Below are 23,114 nucleotides of genomic sequence, written 5' to 3'. Positions count from 1 at the left end.
TTTGGGCTGTCCCTAGCTTAATCATGCAGATGTGGTGATAGTTGGCAGTACAAAACCTGATGATGTTCCTGTGAGCTGGATAAAGCCTGGAACCACCATTATCAGTTGTTCTCATGACTTGCTGTCAGGTAAGAGACATTAAAAGATAACAGTTCTTGAAAGCGATGTACGGTGAGTCTTTGAGATAAGTGTGTGGCATATGGGTAACAATGCAATGTGGTTAAAAGCTACATCTTTTGGAAAGGCCCTTTAAAGGTGGGTGTTTGTTTACAGGGGATGTATACGTGTCTCTGATGTATAAATAGGAAACAGTTGTCAAGTGAGGGAAGAAAAGCTGGAACAGATTCTTCTACCAGGTTTGTTAAATAAGTGATGATCCTATGGATTCAAAGATTTCAGAGGGAAGACTTTTGGGTCATCAGATGAGCTGTTATTTAGTGCTGTTTTGTACGGTGTTTTATTCTGTGACTTCTGTGGACTCACCTGGAACATGGGAAGAGAAGAGGGGCAAAGATAATCAACTGCAGAGTGCTGTGGAGCTGTGTGCAGAGAATGGTGTAGGAGGGAGTAGAGAAATCATGTGTAGCTAAGAACAGGCAGAACATCTTCTGCGGTAGTTACTCCTACAAAAAGAGTTTGGATTCCCCTCCCTCCTCTTCCCCTGACTGATTGGGGAGGGGACATGTGTTCATTAATTTCTCAGTTGAAAAATGCTACAGAATTTTATTAGGAATAGAAAGCTTTCCAGAAGTTACTCTATTGTACTGCTAGAATTGCATTTCCTGTCAAATTCCTTAAAGTCCTTTGAAGATAGCTGGATATTTTCTAGATTTTTGATGTGTGTATGAATTGGACTGTTTAGTGTTCAGATAGGATTATGCTGTAAATGAATAGGAAAATAAGGAAGTACATGGGTAGTGTGATTGGTTATTGTGTTTCTCTAAATCTATCACAAGTGTGCTTATTGACATCTATTGATACAAAGCTGGGGCAATGGGCATAAGGCCAAGGAAAACTAATTGTATGGTTCTTAAACTGGGACTACTCCCTAAGGACAAATTAAGCAGATGCTCTATGCAGAGCTAGTGCAAAACCAGGCTTGTAATAAAGCAGCTGCTGTTCCCATGCAAAGCATGGCCTTGGCAAGAGATTCCCTGTGTTATCCTCTTGACTTGAACACACACTTGGGTGTGGGAGATCTGGGTTATTATTCACTCAGTTGTCTGAAGGCATTTGAGCATGCATCTTCCACCTCCCAGAACAGTGCTCTGATCCTAATGAGGATCTCAGGGGTGGGTGCCAAGCCTTATCCTTTGCTGATGATGCACAAGTTGTCCAAAAATAATTTATGCTTTCCGTTTCCTAGCCTAGTGATTAGGAGAATCCTTGCATTTTTCATGGCCACTTATTTTGCGTAGGGATTGTTGGATATAATGAAGTATCTGTGGGCCAGGACTTGGAGTATAGGTCTCTTCAGCAGATACCCAACCTACCAGTAACGCGTATGAAGGAGGAATGGGGGAGAAAGGGGCAGGGAAGAGAGGGAATTGTGGTACAGCAGCAGCACCTGTAAATAAATAAAGGAAAAGGAATGGCCCCTCCTCATTTTAATCCTTCTAAGCAGAAACCTCTTAGGTGTCGGACACAGGGTAGAGGTGCAGGACTGTGAAAGGCAGGATGGGGCTAACCCAGGTAAGCCAGTCCTTGCAGTCTTGAGTGGGCATTGCTAATGACTGAACTCTCCTGGCTCTGTGTGCAGCCTGGTGTAAGTCCCACTTTCAGATACCTGATTCCCTCCTTCTGTGGCAGAGGGAGTCTGGGTCTTCACAGCCTGAAAGTTACACAGTATAACTGTATGCCACGTCTTGAGACTTAAGTGTCTTCATGCCTTAGTTGCTCTATAGAACTATATGTAATGGTGTTTCCTTTCCCTAAAAGAGTGCTGCTAGGAAAACTGCATTAAAACATTTGAGTGGTGTTCATGTACCACAGCAACATTCTTTCTTAAGGCAGGAAACGTAAGATTTGGCATAAATAGATTTCTTTGCGTTTTTCAAGTTTGTAGCAGTAGTGTGTATCAAGTACAGCATTTCTTTGGAAAGGCAGCATGAGTTTTTTAGCAAAATAGTTTAAATAGAATTTGTCTACCAAATGTCCATCTGTCTTTATGGTTGTGCTTTTGTGATTGTCAGAATCTTGGAGAAAGTCCGAAAGAATAACAGAAATGCATTTTAGCAGCTTTAATAAATGCTGTCCTTAAGACTTTCTAGAGAGGTACATGAAACACAGGTGTCTGTTTTACAGGAAGAATGCACTTAGTTTAATTGCAAGGTATTTATTAGAAGCCTATTGTGGAGCAGCTGTAACCTTGGAGAAACAATCGAGTCTTACAACTGACTCTTCACTTCCAAAATGTGGTGGAATCTGGCTGAGGTGCTTGGAAATTGTTCTGGGTTTTTTCTTGCTTTAGAAACGTCCAACAACATCTGTGAGGTCAGGAGCTAAATGAAGCCTGAAAGCAACAGTGGCCATGAAATAACTTCTATTCTTGCTAGATGATGGCTAGATATTTATTTTACATGGGTATACATGTAGTCTAACACTCTTGCATGTTTTAAAAGCACTCAAAATTTGCAAGGACATAGCTGAATTGGGCAACTGTAATGATGTAAGCCAGGATAGTAGAGCTAAAAGTGCTTGCTCCAAAGTGACAGAATTCTTTTTCAAGTATTTCTTTATCTGATCAAAGATTTTTAAATTATCACAATTTTAAAATGTTCTACAATTTCTAGCAGTGCAACATCTTATTCTGCTGCACTAATGATTTTGGAATCAAGTGAGTACTGGTAGTGTCTTGCAGGCTAATACTTCATATGTAAATGTAATAGAAATGAAAATCAAGTTTCTGAGCAAAACTTAAGGATGCCAAGATTATTGGGATTTGATGTCCAACTCTTCTGGTGTCACTTGAAAGCTGAAGCCCATGTGGTTTAAGTATGTTAGTGGGAAATTCAGCTGTTTCCCTACCTCTTCTCTGTTCTAAGCTGCCTGAGCAGACAGGTAGTGCATGACTGCAGCTCTCATCCCTATGTACAATAGGGCGTGAATAGATGGGTGGATGGGCCTTCCTTAGGGTGAGTCAGAGGAGGGAGCACAATGTCTGCAGTTCAGCTGATCTTCTGGACATAATCTATTCCGGCTCCCATCTGGAAAATTTATCCAAAGAGAGCTGTTGCAGTCCTGGGATTGTCTTGCTAGCTCATGTGTGCATGACTTTCACCTCTAGATTCCTCTTCACCCCTGTAAAAGCCTGGTTAGTCATTTGTGGGGTGAGTGTGTAGCATAAGCAGCCTGAGAGAAGTAGTTTATTGAAGGGAAATGTCTAATTCTGATACGTATTTACACACATGCTAGCTCTGCCCTGATAAAGAAGTCCTATTAAGCCAAATAACATAAAACCCAAAAATGTTTCTGTAAAGCACAGCTGTCTGAAAGGGGATTTTAAACTTCATTCTTCCTACTTCATTTGTCTCTTTGGCAGCACTCCCAGCCCAGTCTCAAAGCAACAACAGTCAATTTATGACTGTGATAGACTGTCCCAGTAAAACTCCTCTGTCTGAGTCTAAAACTGAGCATCTCCAGATTTTATTTTTTTTCCCCTTTTAAATGGCAAGTGTTAATGCAAGTAGAAGGACTTTTCAGACACTGACACTTTCTTAATTAGAGTTTAATGTCAGGACTGTCACCTTCTGCTTGGTTAGCTTTGTCACTGATCTATACATGCCTGTTGGCAAGAAAGTTTGAGAAAGGATTGGAAAACATACTGAATGAGGCTGAGGGTGTCTGTGGAAAGGGTCTCTTGCTCTCTCGGTGATGGCTGGGAGAGAGTGGGCTGGAGCTGGGCGTGGGGTGGTGGGGTGCTGTGCTGGGCCCTTTTGCCTGCCCCTCTGGCTCCAGCTTGTGCTTTCTGTGCCCTGCCACCAAGGAGAGGTAATTGTACAAGACGACGTGAGCATTTTACAATCGGTGGAGATGGGATGAGTAGAGTGAGGGCTTGACCAGGTCAGGGTTTGGACTTCAGTTCCCCTGTGGGGGAAAGGTTAAAGCTGTCAGCATGCAGTTGTTTTTTATTACTATTTTGTCTACGCCCTTCAGAATGTGACTTGGGCCTTGATATGCCCATGGAGGTTAGGATGTGAATTTTGGAGAAATTGTGTCTACATAAAAGTCAGTAAGCAACAAGAGAACAAGCTAAAAGAAGGATTAGAGGAAAATGACAAAATAATATGTTTAGTTAGGGTAGCTAATGTATGATTATTATATGATATATTGCCTCTAGAAACAATTATAACTGTGTCTAAGTTGGAGTCAGTCTGAATTGTGTAGACTCTTCAGAACATCCACTTTCCATGTCACATGGATGAAGATAACTTTTGCTGTTCAAAAAATTTTACATAGTCTGATTTCAAGTTATAAATCCCATTGGATAATAATCCTCTATAGTATTTTGTGATCATTTCATTGTTTTCTCTTGCTGTAATGGGTGTGTCAAAAAGAAGAGTCTTTACCATTCTCATTTAGGTGTTCTGTTTAAAAAAATATATATAGATTTCAAATCCTCACAGCTGTCTGTCTTTTTTTGTCCAAAAGCAATTAAGCAATTATTTGGATCCTGGAATTAATCTCTGTGTTTCCTTTTTTTTTTTTTTTTCCCAAGTATGTGTGTGCTTCATCATATGCGTGTGTGTGTAATATGCTTCAGAGCACAGTTGTTCTCTGATTTTCACACTATACCCATCCTCCTGGGTGATTTCATTTGACGTATTAAAGAAGCCACCTATAATTTTGTCAGTGACATTGTTAAAGTTCAAGTCAGCATTCAGAAATTTTTTGTTTGGACGTAGCTTTCAATTGCACATGGTCCCACTTAAAAAAGCTTTGCGATTTATTAGTGCAGCACTTCTATTTTACAGAGAAACAGAACTATGGTCAGCAAAACAACCATGCTGCTGAAAACGCTGTTGGTTCTCTTGCAATAGCGATGCGAATGCAGGTTAGTGTTACTTCAAACATTGTAAACTTGCTCTTTCTGTAAATTGTAGGAATTGCTTCTACAGTTTAGATCTTAATTTTTGATTTGCTCTTTTGAACATCTTGACTTCCATTTTAACAGCAACTCTTAATCAGTTAGGATGAGTCATGCCTGTTAGATTTAATTAGAGAAAGGTAAATTAAAAATCAAAAGCTTGGCAGAAGCGCTTGTATCAGTAGATTAATGTTACTTATTCTGGTAAGACAGTAAAGATTAATTATATCTGCACACATTTTTGTGGCTTGATGGATAGAGGGTCCAAAAGTTTGTTGTTTTATGTGGAAGCAGCATGAATCAATCAGTGAACAATTAATAATGTTCCATTATTTTTAAGGTGTGAGAGAAGAATAGTAATTCTCCATTTTACCAGAATAAAATGTCTTTTCTCTGCCACTTGCATGTTAATGATCTTGTTTCCTTTTGAAATGTGGACAAACAATAGGACAGTAATAATGCAGTGTTTTTTCTTTCATCTTAAAGCCATGAAATGGAAAGATTTTTAAGTTTGGGTTTTTTTGTTAGCTTTTGCCATAGAAGTTATTTCAACATACCCTTGAGATCGTTTGAAATCAGTGTTCAGCATTTATGATGCAGCTGGTGTGTACTGTTTTCTTGTTTAAAAACAGAACATGGTGAAAAACACAGAGCGATGGATCCAGTCCCAACAGTACAGGAAGTGGGACCTCCGCTGCTTAAAGCTGCAGCTTCTCTCCCCAGTGCCCAGGTAATAAGTGCTTTTTTAAATTAAAAATACAAGTAGACAAGTGTTAAATGTGACATTGAACCTAAAAATGGCCCGTGCGTAATTAATTTTTAATCTGCTTATGTGGACGGTATGTTGTGCCGTTCTGTTGTGTGCCTCATTGTGACAATGTTGTTCTGTTTCCTGTCAATTTTGACTTTTATGACATGCGTTGGGGCCAAGCTTTATTTAATGAAGCCCTAAAGCTGGAAGGTTTCATTGATGGAGTGAGATGAAGCCTTGTGTAACATCAACAGAAATACAACAAATTCCTAATTGATAAACCCTAATGTAGGAAGGTGTTTACAGGTTTAGTTGAGATCCAGTGGTTTCAATGGCATTTGGTCTTGTATTTATTTTCTTCCCTCAGTTAAAGTACTTTCTTCTGCTTAGATTTTTAAATTCCTGTATAAATGTGAAAAGCTGGAAGCATGTTTATTCTCATATCCAGAATCTTTTCAATAGGTTCCTGTCATTCTCCTCCCAAGGCCCATGCCTGGTCTGCAGGGATTTTAGGTCTGCCTTGGCATGATTGCTGATATCTCTGACATTTACAGCAATCTGAGCTCTTTGCTGTGCTAAAGTGCTTCACTATGCCTTGGTTGCGTTGGGTGGTAGAGAAAGGAACCAAGGACTTGGAGTGAGGTTCTGTCATGTAGGAAAGCACTGATGTATTTTTTGTGCTTATTTGTATGCCTGCTTCTGGGCCATGCAGATGCTGAATGGACCTCACATAGGAAGAAAGGCTGAGCAAGCTGGGACTGCTCAGCCTGGAGAAGAGAACGCTCAGGAGGATCTTACCCTTGTATTTATACACATTGGTACAAAAAGAACAGAGCCAGCCTGTTTTCAGTGTTTTCAGTGACAGGACCAGAGGCACAGGGCACAAACTGAAACACAGGAGGTTCCCTTTGAACATCAGGAAATACTTTTTTACTGTAAGGGTGACTGTGCACTGGCACAGATTGCCCAGGGAGGTTATGGAGTCTCCCTCCTTGGAAATACTCAAAAGCCATCTGGATATGGTCCTGGGCAACTAATGGGCTCCAGGTGGCCCTGTGTGAGCAGGGAAGTTGGACCAGATGACCTCCAGAGGTCCCTTTTAACCTCAGCCATTCTGTGATTCTGTAATTCGGAATCCCACTGCTGTGTTTGTGGAAAGCTCTAACAAAATGTCTTCTTTTCTAAGCATTTTGATTTAGGCTTTTACAACAGTTTAATGGGAATGGGTGCAAATGTAATTTAAAATGGAGATGCCAAAAGAATGCCTTTTTTATTGTACCCAGGGGCACAAGGGGCAAGAAATGCTTGATCTTTTCCTGGGCCTGTATGTAATATTTCTAGAGTTAAAGCCTGAAAAATCTGTTGTCAAATAATACAGTTAAAAGGTAGATTAAAGCACGTGATGTCACAAGTTTGATGGTGAAAAAACTCTCCAAAAAAGTATTCCCAACCCTTTCTATGACATTGTGTGTTTGGTACAGAAATATTTGTGTAATGAATATATAACAGTGTATAATATAACCAGTAATAGAGCTTCCATTTATTTCATAACTCTGTAGCTTTATGTCCTTTTTTCTTTTAAATGTAAAATAACTTATCAGATGGAAAGTATCCTGGAGTAAAATGTAATCTTACAGTAATACACCACATTGTGTAGAAACAGATGGAGTTTTCATTGAAAATGAGGCAAAGCTGCTTAAGCACTAAAACTGGGAACATCTGCTTTTTGATTTCTGTGAGATCAGAGTGTTAATTGAAGTATTTCCAAAGATATTGGAAATGGAATGCAAGATTTTCTTACAAATACGCAGTAAAAAATATTCCAGCACACAGGCCGAGTAGATGTAGAGCCAACCCCCATCTTATAAATTTTCATGTATTTTGTAGATGATGACTTACCATTGTCAGTGGTGGGCTGCTTGCTTAAAAATCCTCATTCATGTAGAAGAACCATGGTTGCATGTTTCCAGCAATACTGGATGCCGTAACATAATGAATAATTCTGGTATTTCCAGTATAGAGAATATATTGTCAAACTAAAAGAACTAGCTACGTATGTAGACTCTTAAATGCTAGTTATAATCAAAACTTTAATTTCCTGTGTTTTAGAAAATACTTTTACCAGAAATAATAGACTAGATGTAAACATTTCATGTGTTGTTTAGTCCCAGTAGACTTAAGGTATAAATGTCAATTCATTATGAAGTTACGCCTTTTATCACTTTTATTACATTTATCAGTGTGCAATCTGTCATTAAAAGGTTTCTAAGTTGTTGAAAGTCTAGTTACCTGGAAGGTTCTTGAGGGAATTTCAGGTGATAAAATGTGACAGCAAAGATTTTGCCTAGAGTACTGTTAGCATCCACTGTCAATTTTGCTTGACTTCTAAAAATATTATTTTATTTATCTAGTAATTCTTTACCTTTTAATTTATTTATAAGTGTATAGCTTCTTAGTTTTGCTTCTTCCACTTCTTACCACCCTGCAGGGTAAAAAAGCCTCATTGTTTCTTCCAGAACTCTGAGGGGGAGGTGTTTGAGGCCCAAGAGATCAGGGAAATAGGAAGGGCTGAGTTTGCTGCAAGGAATCTTGATAGTGTGGCCTGAGAGGTGAAAAAATAGCTTCTGTCTTTTAGTAAAGAGGCTGATATTTAGTAGAACAACAACAAAAAAAAGGTAGATTAACTTTCTGTCATGTTGGTCTACATTCTTCTTCCCTTACCAAATACATCAATTGCTTTAATAGGAGAATCGTCACCCTACAAATTTTCCTTGCTTAAACTTTTAATGGACCACACTGTCATCAACTTCCCAATATTTTTCTGGAACTCAAGTTTCTATAGAGAGCTTTGAATGAAAACTTAAAACATTTTATCATGTGATGTTTGTAAGCCATTCCATCTTGTGTTCTTGATATGTTTTTATGGCTAGTTGTGTTTGAAGTAATGCATAAGAAAGACAAAGGTATATCCTTCTCTGCAAGAGGATGCACTTAGTATCTCTTTGAAAGAAAGCAGATTCCAGGTTAGTATGAGCAGTGAAATGGTCTGCAACTCAACCATTGAGTTCTGTGATTGAGGAGCTTGTTCTGTAGTACTGGATTGTGTCATTGTTTGGATGGATGATTTCTGGGTTTCATTTAGCTGCTGCAGGGTGCAAAAGTGGGATACCTGAGAATTACAATTGAGTAATGGTCGCAGTTTAGGATATCCTCAGAGAATTTCAAGCAATTAAGTTAGCACAAACTGATCATTTGCTGGTGGATGCAGAACAGACAAAGTCCACACGTAGAGTTGAGATCTGGCCGTAGTTCTGTGTTCATCTGTGGATATTTGAGGTCTTGCAGACTGTTTGAAAATTCAGGACATTAGCTTTGATGCCAGTGCCAGATTCTGTCTTAAAAGTATTGTAATCAACTGAAACTGCAGGAAGGAATTTAGCCTGGTTAGGTTGAAAGGAATTAATCTCTTGGTACTTTTTTAACTTGCTTTTGTGGTGATGTGAGCAATTCAAAGCTGAAGGAGACAGCTTCTCAGATCTTGTGTGCTGCGCCCTGGACTTTACTGCTGCCAGAGTTTACAGCTGCTGAACACTTATGTGGACATAAGGGGCAACTAAGTCAAGCTCACAAATGAAAAATCCATGGAGTATTAAATCCAAAGACCCCAGGTGGTCTAGGTCAGGAATTGCAGATACAATAGTGTGCCCTAGCCTACAGCTGCCTCCATTCAGGCAGTCTACCATGGGTGCTTGCTCCATGCTTGTTCTCTTGCTTCAGCTGCCACTCACAGTCCTTACTGGAAATAGTTTATAAACTCACTGGTTAAACTTCTGCTATGTGGCCATTTTCAATTTAGCTGTGTCCTAGAAGTGCACATGTTGAGCTTCACATGCCTTGTTTCCTTTGGTGCCCTCATGGGGGAGTAGCAAGGCTTGTCTTGCTTGTCAGTACCCTCTGATGAAAGGCCCTACATGCACAAGCATCAGTGGTTTAGCTAATGTTTTTGTGACTGTTGGCCAAGGAATGTATGTGCTTTTTAGTAAAGTGTATGTGCTGAACTATACTGGGAGGGAGGAGAAGAAAAACAAAAACAGAAACATCCATTCCAGTGGGACTGGAATCTAGCTTGATTGATTGGGGCTTGAGCATCCAGCAGACGCATCTCTAGCTTGATACGAAAGCATTATGTAATATTTGGAATCGGATTAAACAAGAGCACCCTGTGAAACTGTAACAATTAACAAACACTGCACATGATTTTCAATGTTATATTAGGTGTTAGCTAATATTTAGGTTTGGGTAATAAAATGTGAGAGAAGATTGAAAAACTGATTACAATAACCCCATTGTTGGAGTATTTGCTGTTGTTTTGCGCTCTGTCATCGGCCACCTAAGCTGAGAGAAATCTCCTGGCTCCTATTTGTTTTCTTTTCCAGTGATATTGAGATTTCCCGAGCACAGAGTCCAAAAGCTGTTGATGTACTTGCCAAGGAGATAGGATTGCTTACAGATGAAGTTGAGATCTATGGCCAAACCAAAGCCAAAGTACGTTTGTCCCTGCTGGAAAGGTTAAAGGATCAACCAGATGGAAAATATGTTCTAGTTGCTGGGTAAGAATGCACAGTAATGTCATTAATGTCTACTCTTTCCACTCATATTAATATAAACATGCAGCTTACATCGTTTTAAGACACTGGACAAATAAGAAACCTGAATGTTTTCAGCTCTGTATTGCTCTCTTCTGAAAGCAAGCAGTTTTTGAAATGTTTTGAAGTAACACAACTTTTCTTCCAAACTGTTATTACAGCTAAGTATATTTTCTCAAAGGTAGTTTGTTCTAAGCTTTTTAAGTGTTATCTGTTCGTGTGGGGTTTCTTTTTACTGTTTTATCAGAATTTTAAATGTTTACTTGAATATTTAAGTCTGTGTGTATTGTGGCTGTTTATAAACAAGCTTTAACAGAAGCTACATGCTAATCTGTTGATATTAACAATAAATACTTTTTTTATTGAAGAATAGATTACAAAGTTTAAAAGACATGTTTTTTTTCTCTGAAATGTAGACATGTCTCCAGGCAGGCTTATCCTGCTCGCTGTTCCCACGATTATAAGCAAATGCTATGCTCAGCAGGAATTATGTGCTTCTTTTCTGAAGAGCTACGGGTTTTGTTCTGCATTTGGTGACACAACATTTCTTCATTCACCTAGTTTGCAAAGTGGAAATGTCTAATTGTGAACAAACATGAAGGTTTTCATTAATATTTAAATTGCAGTGTGTTCTTTATGTTCTGAATTAGTCTGTCTATCCTTGTATGTAAACCCAGTAAGGTTTAAAATACAGATTTATGCTGACTGAGAAGAGGAAGGCTGTTCTTAACTGCTTGATCTACTGAATCCTCAGCTGAGGTAGTGTTTCACAAACTGTTTGCTTTACTCTCTTCCCACAACCTGAGGTTACAAAGCTGAGGCAGGCAAGTTATGAGGCTGTCTTTAAAGCTGTGTGGTAGAACTGCAGTGTATAAAGATGTTCCTGGAGGACATGGGAGCAGTTGTTTAAGAAAAGGAAATAATAGCTGGTTCAGCTTGGTTTCATTCTGTAGAGTTTTATTTAGTATTTTGCTGCTTTGGAGAAAGAAAAGCAGATTCAACATTTGGCTGTTTGAAGAAAGGTGCTACCATGTACTTTCAGGCTCATTTGTCAGCTACATTAGTTGGGTGCCATGCTGCAGACTGTGTCAGGCTTCTCTAGCTCACAGAAGCAGAGGTTATTTGGAAATGTCTGGAGGTGGAAGATAGCATGATGCAAAGCCCCATTCAGGTGGATTTTAGTTGTCAGGTTGTATGCACCAGTGCTTAAGCTTTTTCACACCACTTTGTCTCTCCCAGTCTTCAAGGAAGGTATTTCAAGCAACTGTCTAAATGCTGTTTTGTCGGCACAGACGGAAGTATATATACATGTAGAAGAAATGGAAAAGTTTGGACTAGCAAGGTGAAAAGCTGGTAACAAATAGAAAATTCTATCTTCTTAAGTTCATATAAGATGTATGAAGACTGAACTGTGATTCACAGACAAATGACTGAATTTGGTACCTATACAACTTGAATATGCAATTTCTTGCTATTTCTAACTTCTCTGAAGTTGCAGCATCTGGTGGAGTGAGTACAAAACCACATCTTCTGCCCGGGGAGTGCCTGGGCAAGGTGGCTACAATAGCGGGAGCGGTCTTTTCTGAGACAGTTTGACTTTGAAATATTAAAAATACAATATATATATATATATATACATATATATATATATATATGAAACATGTTTATGTGTTCTCAGCTGTTCTCATTTGCTGAAATGATTGTGGCAGACAATGATTTTAAGAAAAATGGGGAGCTGCATCTGGTGTGGAAATGTTCACTACGATCAAAACTGAGTATCACTCAAGTGTGGATATTGGGAGTGAAATAATATCCTCAGTTGCCTTCTTCATCCTCTCCCTGCCAAGGCAAGGTCAACCAAAACCTGCCACTTTAGATTGTTATGCTTATTCACAATAACCAAAGATATTTAGAAATTCTTTTAGAATGATGCAGTATAGGTCTTCAGAAAAAGTTTTCAGTGCTTCAGAGGAAACATTTAAGATATAAGCTTATACTTCAGGGTATTTGGTCTGATGGAAATATTTATTATGTATGATGTGAACTTTTCATATGTGAAGGGAGTTAAAAGTGTGTGTGTATTCAACAATCTGCAAAATCTCCAACCTCCATCCATGATGCATCTAGTGACATTTGTGCCTGTAATTCCACAATCGGGTTTAAATGTTTCATGATGTCTAACAGTTATATTTGCTGCAAATGTTCTTCTAGCTTATTTCTGATGTGCTCAAGACTAAACAACTTCTGAACAGCAAAAAGCAATCAAATGTACCTTTTTATCTCTAAGGAGAGCTGTATTTATGACTTTTTAAAAAGTTGCTACTAACTGGAAAATCTTTGCACTTTCTGAATGCACACAAACATGTCTTAAGTGCCTCATCCAATACTTACGTTGTATGCTGGAAAATTGCCATTTGCTTAAGAGATATGTCACTTAAACATAGGTTGAAGACTTTAATTTCTTCATAACTTCCATTTTCTTCTGTGCGGAGAGCATTCTTTACTTTTTTTTTTTCCATTCTCACTTTTTTTTTCCCCATGGGCTTATGTTAAGACACCTTGGGTCAGAGCCATGAGTTACCATGGAGTAATTAGCTCTTGGGTATCAACTGTCTGTATACAGCCTTTTAGTGTACTAAAAAAAAAAAAAAAAAAGTTGCAGGTTATGTTAACTCAAATTGCCTCCTATTCATTGCAACTGAGAGAATGTGAATGAACAAAGCTTGTGCATGATCTGGTAGCTAAGTTTAGTGCCCAGGGTAACTTAATCATGCATGCAAGCATGTAGATAGCATATTCATAACCACAATATGAAACTGCATCTAAAATTTGTTGGACTCTATATATATTCCAGCATTGTATTTTTTAAATGCTCCAGTGCTGTTTTACCAGATAATTCTGAAAACTTGTTCACTTCAAAAATGCAAGCTGAGGAGTAATAGAATGTGGAAAAATTATTAAATAAATGCTGCTTTTAGTAAGAAGTGAGTTGGATTTTGAATGCTGGAAAATTTAAAATCAGTACTTTCCGCCTAACGTTAATAGATTGTTTTCTGATGAACTACCTTTATGGTAAGATAAAATAGAGGGAAATAAATACGAACTTAATGGATGTACAAGTTGTATGATGGTAAGTATCTTAGGGACAGAATTTTCAGATATGGAATTGCATTTTACTTCTAATGGGTATGTATTGGATTGTATTTGGACCACAAAGTGCTTAAAAGATAAGAAAAGTGGTAGTCATTAAAAAAATGGAAAAAATACAGGGAAGAATAAGAGGGGAAAATACCATTGTATTGATGCACTGAAACATCTGACAATCCAAAGCAGTCTTGGCGAGACAGTTTATTGTGTCTTTGTCATGTCATTTCACAGCTCCTGATTGGGATTGTCTTGGATGGGTCTTCACTGACTTTTGAGAGTGTTTGTAGTTGTGGATTTCTCAGTCTTGTTCCTGACTTTGTTCAGTCATTTTAGCTTCACAGTAATCACAGTGCTCTTGTATCTGGAAGCTCCAATCCCATTTTGAGGATGCCACTGCAATGTTGTCATAATCTCATCTCAGTGAAGTGACAGGAGTTGAAACACTTCTGTGTTCAAAAATACAATTCTGTCAGTTGTAATCTTGGATGGGAGATGTATGTAGGGGAAGCTGTCATTTATGGTAATTCAATTGTCCATGCCCTCTGTAGGTGGGCTTCACAGGCTTCCATGTGGATCCAGGAATGGTGAACTCCTTTAAAGTCTCTGAAATCGCTGATACTGATAAATTGAAGATAGAAAATTTGAAAGAGGAGAATTGTCACGTATCCAGTAAAGTTCCTGCTGGAGTCACAACGGCTGGGGTGGCTGTGAGGAGGTTACAGCTGGTGCAGTGTATCATCTCACTGTTTGTTTATTTTCTCTTTGGGAGACCTCATGTAGCTTTCCCACAGAAACAGCTCCACTGTAAGCTAATGTGATGTACAACAAACAAACAAAAAGTCTGCATATTCTTATCTTTTGTTTTGATATACATAAAGAGAAAAGGCGTTCCAATGTTATGGAAAACTTACTTTGCCAAGGAGCTGGTGACTGCTTGGTAGGTGGCAAAGAAGTTTTGAGGAGGAAAATGATTGTGGGGTTTCTGTGTTTAGATTGAAAACATACTAAAGAAATTTGAAGAATAATGCAAAGGAGTGTAAAAGTCTCTTGAAGTTCATTTCAAATTTACTGTATTTTAAAGGAGATTTTTTTCCTAGATTTGCATATCGTCAAAACACAGCATTGCACAATTGAGCTAAAGTTAGTTATTGGCAGTTGTAATTTTATACTCATGTGAGAAGTGACCCTAAGCTGCAAGAGTGTAGGCTCAGTAGTCTAGCCAGCAAAAACATCTCAATGTCCACAAACCAGATTAAGTTGATTATTTGATTTATAAAACCTGATCAATGTAGGCCAGGTACAAAAGGAAAGACATTTAAAATAAGCTTTCTAAGGAAATTATTGGAATAGAAATTTAATTTCAGGCTTTTTTTTTTTTTTTTTTTTTTTAGCTAATGTTCAAAACTGAGGTTTTGCTAACTATTGAAACTATGAAATAACTGCTTGGCTCTTAAGGTTCATCCTGTAGTCTCCAGGCTGCTACTGAGCCTCTGAGAATCAAAGGTGTCCTGCCAGGGTGTCTCATATAACATGAGAAGTTGGGTATAGCTAATTGAATTGTCCAGACCAATCTGGCTTCACTGAATAGCGTGATTTGCTGAGGCTTCACGTTTTTTTAAGTCTGCTAGGTGGAAAGAGACTGAAAAGTCAGGTTCCTGGTTTTGACTTCTCAGGGGTGTGTGCCTATTCCCAGCTGCTGTAGTGGATGAGGTTTCTTGGAAGAGTGTCACCCAAATGCTGTAGACTGTTTATGGAAGTCCAGTTGCTGGTTTTCTTCCTCCATTGCAGCTGCCTTCAGATATTTTGAGCCTTTAGATATTCATCTGAGTAACTCTTGTTCCAGGAAAACTAAGGATCACAGGGCTTCTCAGAAGGGAAAGAAGAGATGAAAATGAACAAACCCATCTGAGGAACACAGTGAGAGTGTAGGCGGTTAAAGCCAAGTAGAGTTGATGAAGTAAAGGTCCTGTCAGCAAAGACATATATTTACTGCTGCAAACCATTGTGCGCTTGCATGAGTACACTGCTGAAAATAAGTTTGCTCTAGTTCATTTTTACCCCCACTTTTATGGAGGCTGGTTCTCCCAGAGTACCTATCATATTCTCGCTAGGGATGTGGCTGGTGCAGAGTATCAATGTACTGGAAATTCAACAGAGTCAAGATCTGTTCCTCCCAGTTTGATCAGTGAGCAATAGTGTGGTTTTCTTTTTGTTCTCTGGAAAAAAGTCTTTCTCGCAGAAAATGCCCACGTGCTTTCTGGCTCATTTTACATAGTCATTTTAGAATAGGCCAGATGGGTTACCAGAGCATTTTAGTAATGTGGTGCTTGATTGTGTGTATCTTCTCTCACAAACAGATACTATTTTTCATGCAACTACCAACATACCTTCTGGTTATATATTTGTCAATTCCAATTTTCTTTGTTTTACTAAGTAATAGGCTGCATCTTTGATTTTGCTTGTTTTGTAAGAGTTATAAAGAGTCCCTGTGCTGTGGTGCGTGCGAGGTCAGCCTTCTGCCACTGTTTTGAACTGCACTCGAGTAAATAACCTAGTGATGATGTCTCTGAATTCTCTGGAATATGAACTTTGTGTGTCCAATATTCAAAAATAGAGGTAACCACCAACAGGAAGCACTGCAAATACAAGTTTTCTGTTAGCAGTGCAGCCGTTGTGTACACTAAGTTTTGGGGGTTTCTAGAAAGTCCTTTACTGGTAATTTCCAGTAAACAGTTACAGGTGTCTTTTTCGTAGCAGAATAGTTTGCTTTTTGGTGCTTTGTTTTTGTTTTTAAATAACTAATAGCTTAAAAAGTTATTATCTTGTTAAGTCTTAGAATGAGTGCAGTAATGCCTCAAGATTACTCATATATTCTTTAAATCTGGCTTTAATGCACAGGAATAAGAGGATCAAGTAAATGAGATTAGAGCAATAAAAAAAAAAAAGTGAATGAAGACAGTAGGAGAGTAAGGGGCAAGGAGAAAGCATACTAATAATGATTTGAATGGGTTTGGGGCAACATGTGTTAGAAGAGTAGTCAGGAGGGTGAAACTGGTAGTGCAAGTGGGTTAACCTGGCTGTGGTGCTCTGAAGGAAGCATCTTTGTGCAAAAGTAAGGATCCTGGGACAAAATGGGCATGGCAGAAATAGTGATGGGAAAAACAGAAGCTATCATTGTAGCAACAGTAAAACCAGGAGGGCTTGCTGTCTTGACAATGTAGAGATTAAGGTATTCCGTCCAGGAGCTGCAAACCCAAAAGTAAAAGAAATTAAGTATCATTCTGTGTCCAAGCGGTGGATCAGAAGGAACTAAGAAGGCATAGTATGGATAAAAAGATGGCAGAGACCCAAGCCTTTTTTGAGTGTAGATAAAATAGATTCTTCTCAGGATATGCTCTAAGTCTCCCACCTTTTGTTGGCTCTGCATAGGTATTTTGCTAAAAATATGCGAATTCCCCTTTAAGTCAAGGGAGGGCATTTCTTGGAAAGCAAGATGAAGAAGTAGTCTGGATAGGAAGTTATTGATGATGCTTTAGAATCTGATGGTTGGCAAACATGGTATTACAAACATGGGAAAAAATTACTAAAACCAGATGTCCAAATGAAGTAACCCATATACTACATGGTCATATAAGAGTAGTTCAAAGCTGTCAGTTGACAAAATACTATTTCTGAAGAGTGTCAGTTTAGGGAATGTCTTATAGATGTACTGAACCCCATTCATTTCACCGTAACTTGAGTTAAAATATTAGTTTTCTAAATGGGAAATTTTTTTTCTAGAACAGTATAGATGTTCATTTGGTTGGCCTCTTATTACCCAAAGTTTTCTAGATGTACCTAAGAAGGATTTTTTTAACAAAAAGCTGAGGATCCTCTGATGATGTAAAATATAGATTTGTGACAAGTTAATGTTTTTCATGTGTTTACATTTTATGGGACAAAAAAGGGCTTTTGTCAATCTGTGAGCTAACTGAGCTAAGCTGAATCTTAAAGGCAAGGAGACAAAATGGCTATCTCTCCTTGCATTTGATGATTTTACTAATGCCATTTGAATTGTGATCTGGGGATAGCAATATCTTGGAAAATTACTATAGTTGGGAAAGGAAGTGTTTCTAATTAGAGCTAGATGTTTTAGCTCAAGTTTTGAAGAGGTCATAGGTTAAGGATACGGGCTTGTCTTTGACAGGGATACATGTGCACCCTTGGGAGTGAACATTAGTTCTTAATGTCAACTTCAGAAAGGTACTTACTTGGCAAAGATATGAATGGTTATACTTTGTCAAAAAGTAGTACTTGTTTGAGGGGAAAAAGGACTGGGGCTTTCTTCTTTTGTCAACGAGGAGAAATGTTGTGCCTCAAATGAATCATTTGAATACATTTTGGAGACGTGAGATGTGTTCATACTTTTAAGGAAGAAAAAAGAAAAAGGAGAAAATCCCCAACACCCACCCACTTTTAGCATGGATAATAAACAAATGTCCTGACCTTGAAAATAGGGAGGACATTACTTAAACTGAGATGTCTCTCATTCATAGATGGCTACTGGTGTTTTCTACTTGAAAAATCAACTTTCATTGTCCCTTCGTTAAAGGGACAAGAATAGAATCTTTGAATAGAGTTTTGAGATTCATTCTTTATAAAATTCTGTCCTGGTTCAATCATGGTCTAGATGCAGGAGCTGTGGCATGGGGGTTTTGAGCTTTTTTTATGGGAGGTTGGACTGTGATTGTAATTGTCCCTCACCACCCTTAAATCTGCAAAAATATTACAAAACCTAAGTGTAAAAAAAAATCATGTTCAGCTGAATATAGTGATTTTTGTGTCCTGTTTTATTTAAAAAGCAGTGGATCTGTCATTGAGGGTTATGATGACGTGGAAGCTGAAGAGGGATGATTGAGCTCTACAAACAAAAGTGTTGGTTATTTAATTTAAAATATTCTATTTCATTCAGAGTTTGAGCAGTGGGAATAGAACGTCTCATGCATTACTACAGAAAATTATTAATACATGCTCAGAGTATCTTGATGGATGGATTGTTAATGAAACTGGTGAGACTTTTGTGCTCTAATAAAAATGTTTAAATTCAATATACTCTTTTTAGAACTTTTGCCAAAATAATCTTCTCTTTTTCTGCTATCATAGTAAATCGCTTAAATGGAAGACACATGTATATTAGCATTCCAACTTGAGCTAGAGGCTAGCATTGTGTCAGTATTTTTGTGAAGATAAAGTAATTTTATTGAAATTTGCTGTACAAATATTCTTCATTGAAATCAAAAGCTCTAAGTTCTGATATCCTTAGCCAGGCTGACATCAGCAAAGAATTTGATTAATCTTTTTTTCTTGTTTTGCTAGAATCACCCCTACACCCCTAGGAGAAGGAAAAAGCACAGTTACAATTGGTCTCGTTCAGGCGCTTACTGCACACCTTAACATTAATTCCTTTGCTTGTCTGAGACAACCTTCCCAAGGACCTACTTTTGGAGTTAAAGGTACGTGATATTTGCACTCTATGACCTCTTTCAGATTAAAAGGAAATACTGCGCTTTTTTTTTTTTTTCTTCTTAGTTATTTCACTAATTTAGTGGATTATCTGAATGGTAGCATATTGTATTTTTTATAAATATGGAACTAATAGATAAAAGTTTCTTGTACACATCATTCCATGCAAGGTTCGTATCTATGTCCATGTACTGAATGTGTATTGATAATGCAGATAAAGGCCAAACATAATGAAAGTCATGGGGCTATGTTAGCCAGGAGGAGTTTTGTGCAAGTACAGCACACTTGTGTGCTTGGAGACTCTAAATATGTCTTTAAATGTTACTGTTTAATTCTTCCTTGAGAAGGAGTCCTAAATCCACTCATATTGATTGAAATATCCAAGCTAAGATACTTGGCAGTTATGTGTAGAATCGAGCTGTGTCTGCATCATATGTTTGGCTAGGTCTGAACCTCTTCTTTCTGTTCTTCTGAGTTGTTGCCCCTAATAGTGGGTGGCTGCTTTTTTGCCTAGAAACCCATTAAGAGCCCGAGGGCCAGGTAAGAGGCAGCCAGAGTTCAAGCCTGTCTTCAATGCTGATAGGAAGTAATGCAATCTTTTTTTTTGCCATTTCTCAGCTGAGATTGGTGCATAACTGGGCAAGCGCTCCCCATCTGCTCTACTTTGCTTTGCTGAAGTTTAAGTTAGCAAGTTTGATTTCAGCTGGAAGGCTCCTGGTGCTTGGTGCTTCTCAGCCAAGACTGGTGCATGTGAGTGCTTTAATCCTCCACTCAACTTGTGCATAGGCTACAGTGAACTTGTTTGCCTGTACCCTGAGAGGCAGTGGGGAAGGAGCATTTAGGCAGGGGCGTGAGGGTTTCATTCTGAAGCAGTGCTTGCTCGTGACTGCTGCATCTTTCCACCCAAAAGCTGCATGTGCATGACTGTGTCCTAAATCTGGTCAGGAGCAGAGGCTAGCCCTTACGTAGCCAAAGTCTGGGCCAGCTTGCAAGATCAAGAATTCAATTTTTACTGCCTGCTGAAAAAAAACAGCAACGTTTAAGGAAATCCTGTTTATTTGGGTGCATCATTGATCCCCTTATAGAAATCAAAATGCTGAGAAATTTTGTCAACGCTCTATGTTTCACTTCGTGTGTTTGAGAGTGGTTGGTTTTTTTGAAAACCTTTGTAAGTCTGATGTGACCATTTGCTTCCCTGTGCAGGTGGAGCAGCTGGTGGTGGATATGCTCAAGTGATTCCCATGGAGGAGGTGAGACAGCGGGGGAGGCAGCAAGTCCCTGTCCCTCTGGGAGGGGTGGACAGGCCATGGTGGCCATTGCAGCACTTGGTCAGAGGCAGTGGTCTGCCTGGAGAATTGGGATGGTCCTTGCCATCATCGTGGGCCTCCTGTGTGATGTGGAGGGGCTTGTGGAGGGTGCAAAAATGTTGCACAGATACTGTACATTTGTAACAGCTATCCTTCAGGTGCTTCCTGAGAAGAAAGCCTACGATCTTTGCGTAACATACAAGACAAAGAGCTGGCTACTGCTAGTATTTTTGCTTTTATATCCACATCTGTTGCAAAAGAGAATGAGGAAGTATTGCTCTTCTGGTGGAGCAGAAAAAGGCAGAGAGGCCCAGGGCTGGTGGGTTGAGGAAATTTTTTTCAAGTTAGGAAATTTGATTTAATAATTGTTTTTAGCAGAAGTCACTGAGTGTGACAAAGTGGACTTGTTTTCAGTCAGGCTGATCCTCCTGTGGTAGTGTGAGGCATGCCCAGAATACTGCAGAGGGGTGAATACCACAACATCTGCTGGATAAATAAAAGGAGGATGGTTTGGCTTAACAGCAGTGATGAAACAGAGAAGTCTCCTGTGAAAAATTGTTTTTTACTGGTGCAGACTGTTGGGAAGCTGCAGCAGCTGGGGCTGCCAGGGCCTGTCCCACCCCGCAGCCAGGAGCTGGCAGCCGGGGGCACTGGGTCAGGCTCAGCCCGGGCATTGGGCACCTCCACGGGAACAGGCCAAGGCCAGGATGGGATGTGTGCCTGGCTCGGTGGGACCCATGGCTGGCAGGGTCGGGCTGTGGAGAGATGGAGACTGGCCCTGCTGTGGTGTCCTGGGGCTGGGGCTGACAGCAGCCAGGGATGACCCTCCGGGTGCTGGGCAGGGACAGTCAGGGCTCGTGGTGTCCCTGGGGCCCTGGCACTGTCAAAGTGAAAGAATTGTTTTCTTACTCCTAAATTGATCTGTAGCTTTCCTCTACCCACAAGTAAAATGATTTCTGTTGAAGATGGAGTCACCCCTATCTCTTTTTGAGGGCTTCTGAAAATCACTTGCTGGCTTTGGAAGGAGCTGGATGGGTGCATGCCTTCAAAATACTCTCACTGTGAAAACAGCGATGCTTTGACTGAAGTGTGCACCCTTGCCTAGCACAACATTCACAACATAAAGCTACGTGATCCACATGTTTATGGACAAGCTGGGTCAAGGACAGAGATGAAATGTAGACCATGTGTAGTGTTTTTTGTTGGTTGGCTGCTGTTATCCAAGCTAGGTGTCTTCCTTAGCCTCCCTTCTTTGTCCTTAGCAGGCTTAGCTGTGAACCCAGGGGCTTCAGCATGCTCTAGTTGATAGTGGGGTTTTGCATTGGCTTCCAGAGTGTAAAATACAAGCAGATTCTCTGGAAACGGGGCATGTGAGGATAGTATGGCTAAGCTTATGTGTGTATTTGCAGTGCTTGTTTGGAAAGGCACAGTGGTTTCACCCAAAAGTGTGTAATTTAGAGCTCAACAAAACCACTCCATAGCCCAGACTGGTGAAGTACCCCTTGAGAGTGCACAGCTGGTCCAAACAACACTAATGTGGTGCTTAGTTACAGTTGCACATGAGGGTGAGCACAGTCAAGGGCTTGTGTCAGTGGCTGTCAGTGCTGCAGCGCAATTAAAACTGACCTTATGCCTCCTTCTGTCAAAGATATATAAAAAATGCAGGACCTACGTAACACAAGTCCTAATCTAATCTAAACTGCTGATTTCAGATTTTTCCACAAAGCTGTGTTGGACAAACTTCGTATCAGCAAAGTTCATGCCTGACCAGCTACAGGCTGTTCTCTTGTGACTAGCGGAAAGCTGGCATACACCCCCAAAGCCAGCATGCATGGTGTGCTCCAGGGGATTCAACAGAAATCCACACTTCTGGTCCAGGTCAATTAGTAAACCCTGACAGTAAACAGATTTAGTATTAATAATGTGGAACCGTAGCCCCAGGCTTTTAATTCTTGGATCATTTAGCAAAGAATAAAGAGTTTGTGGCTTTATTTGGATAAACTAAGGGTAGTTTACCTCATACTCAGGTGAAAACAAGTCCTCCATATATATATATAGATGTATTTTCAGCCTGATAATATTTTATATACACTGATGGGTGACTAATCAGAGCTGCAGACTCAAGGAGAGGGCACCAGTGGTTGCTGCTAATCTGTCTGAAATTAATAGAGTTAAATAGTTTCTTAGAAAAAGATTTTGTTGTTTTCCCCTTCTAGTTCAATCTTCATTTGACTGGAGATATTCATGCTATAACTGCTGCAAATAATTTGCTGGCTGCTGCTATTGATGCTCGGATCTTGCATGAGAACACTCAATCTGATAAGGTGAGAATTATTTTTGATATCCACATGGCATTTTTTATTTTTAATTTTTCAATAAACTGCATTTCAAAGCAAAATAAGATTATTATCTTTTTATATTTTCACCATGTGAACAGAAACTATTGCTGAAGCCATTCTATGTTCTGCTGGAAAATTTTGCTTATAGAATGTATTTTTCCAGCAAATAGCTGTCATAACATATTCTTTAAGATAAGGATCTTATGCCCAGAACAGTCAGCTATTTCAGACTGTACTAGTCTAATAAAAGATGTTTTCTCTCTATATAATATTTTTAGTAATTTGTATACTTTGAAAAATTACACTTTTGATACATATTTTGATATGGTGTACCTT

At 39.2% G+C, this 23,114-nt stretch overlaps 1 protein-coding gene across 3 annotated transcripts in view; it reads left to right on the top strand.

Annotated features, from left to right (window-relative positions):
• MTHFD1L (methylenetetrahydrofolate dehydrogenase (NADP+ dependent) 1 like) overlaps window positions 1–23,114 on the top strand; it is a 151,065-nt gene that overhangs the window by 15,555 nt on the left and 112,396 nt on the right. For 2 of the 3 annotated variants that reach the window (XM_026846002.1, XM_026846001.1), the window contains 7 exons: window positions 17–128; window positions 4,974–5,053; window positions 5,719–5,816; window positions 10,274–10,447; window positions 18,986–19,122; window positions 20,336–20,382; window positions 22,656–22,763. In XM_026846002.1, coding sequence (XP_026701803.1) covers window positions 17–128; window positions 4,974–5,053; window positions 5,719–5,816; window positions 10,274–10,447; window positions 18,986–19,122; window positions 20,336–20,382; window positions 22,656–22,763 — 756 coding nt within the window. Of the gene's footprint in view, window positions 1–16; window positions 129–4,973; window positions 5,054–5,718; window positions 5,817–10,273; window positions 10,448–18,985; window positions 19,123–19,804; window positions 19,883–20,335; window positions 20,383–22,655; window positions 22,764–23,114 lie in introns of those variants that run through there. The other variant, XM_026846003.1, reaches the window with a different exon arrangement.

This window comes from Athene cunicularia, assembly GCF_003259725.1.
Source record: "Athene cunicularia isolate RWA chromosome 3 unlocalized genomic scaffold, athCun1 chr3_part1, whole genome shotgun sequence".
In the NCBI taxonomy this organism is placed as follows: Eukaryota; Metazoa; Chordata; class Aves; order Strigiformes; family Strigidae; genus Athene; species Athene cunicularia.
The sequence above is the reverse complement of the archived record's forward strand: the minus strand, read 5'-3'. Positions and strand labels throughout refer to the sequence as shown.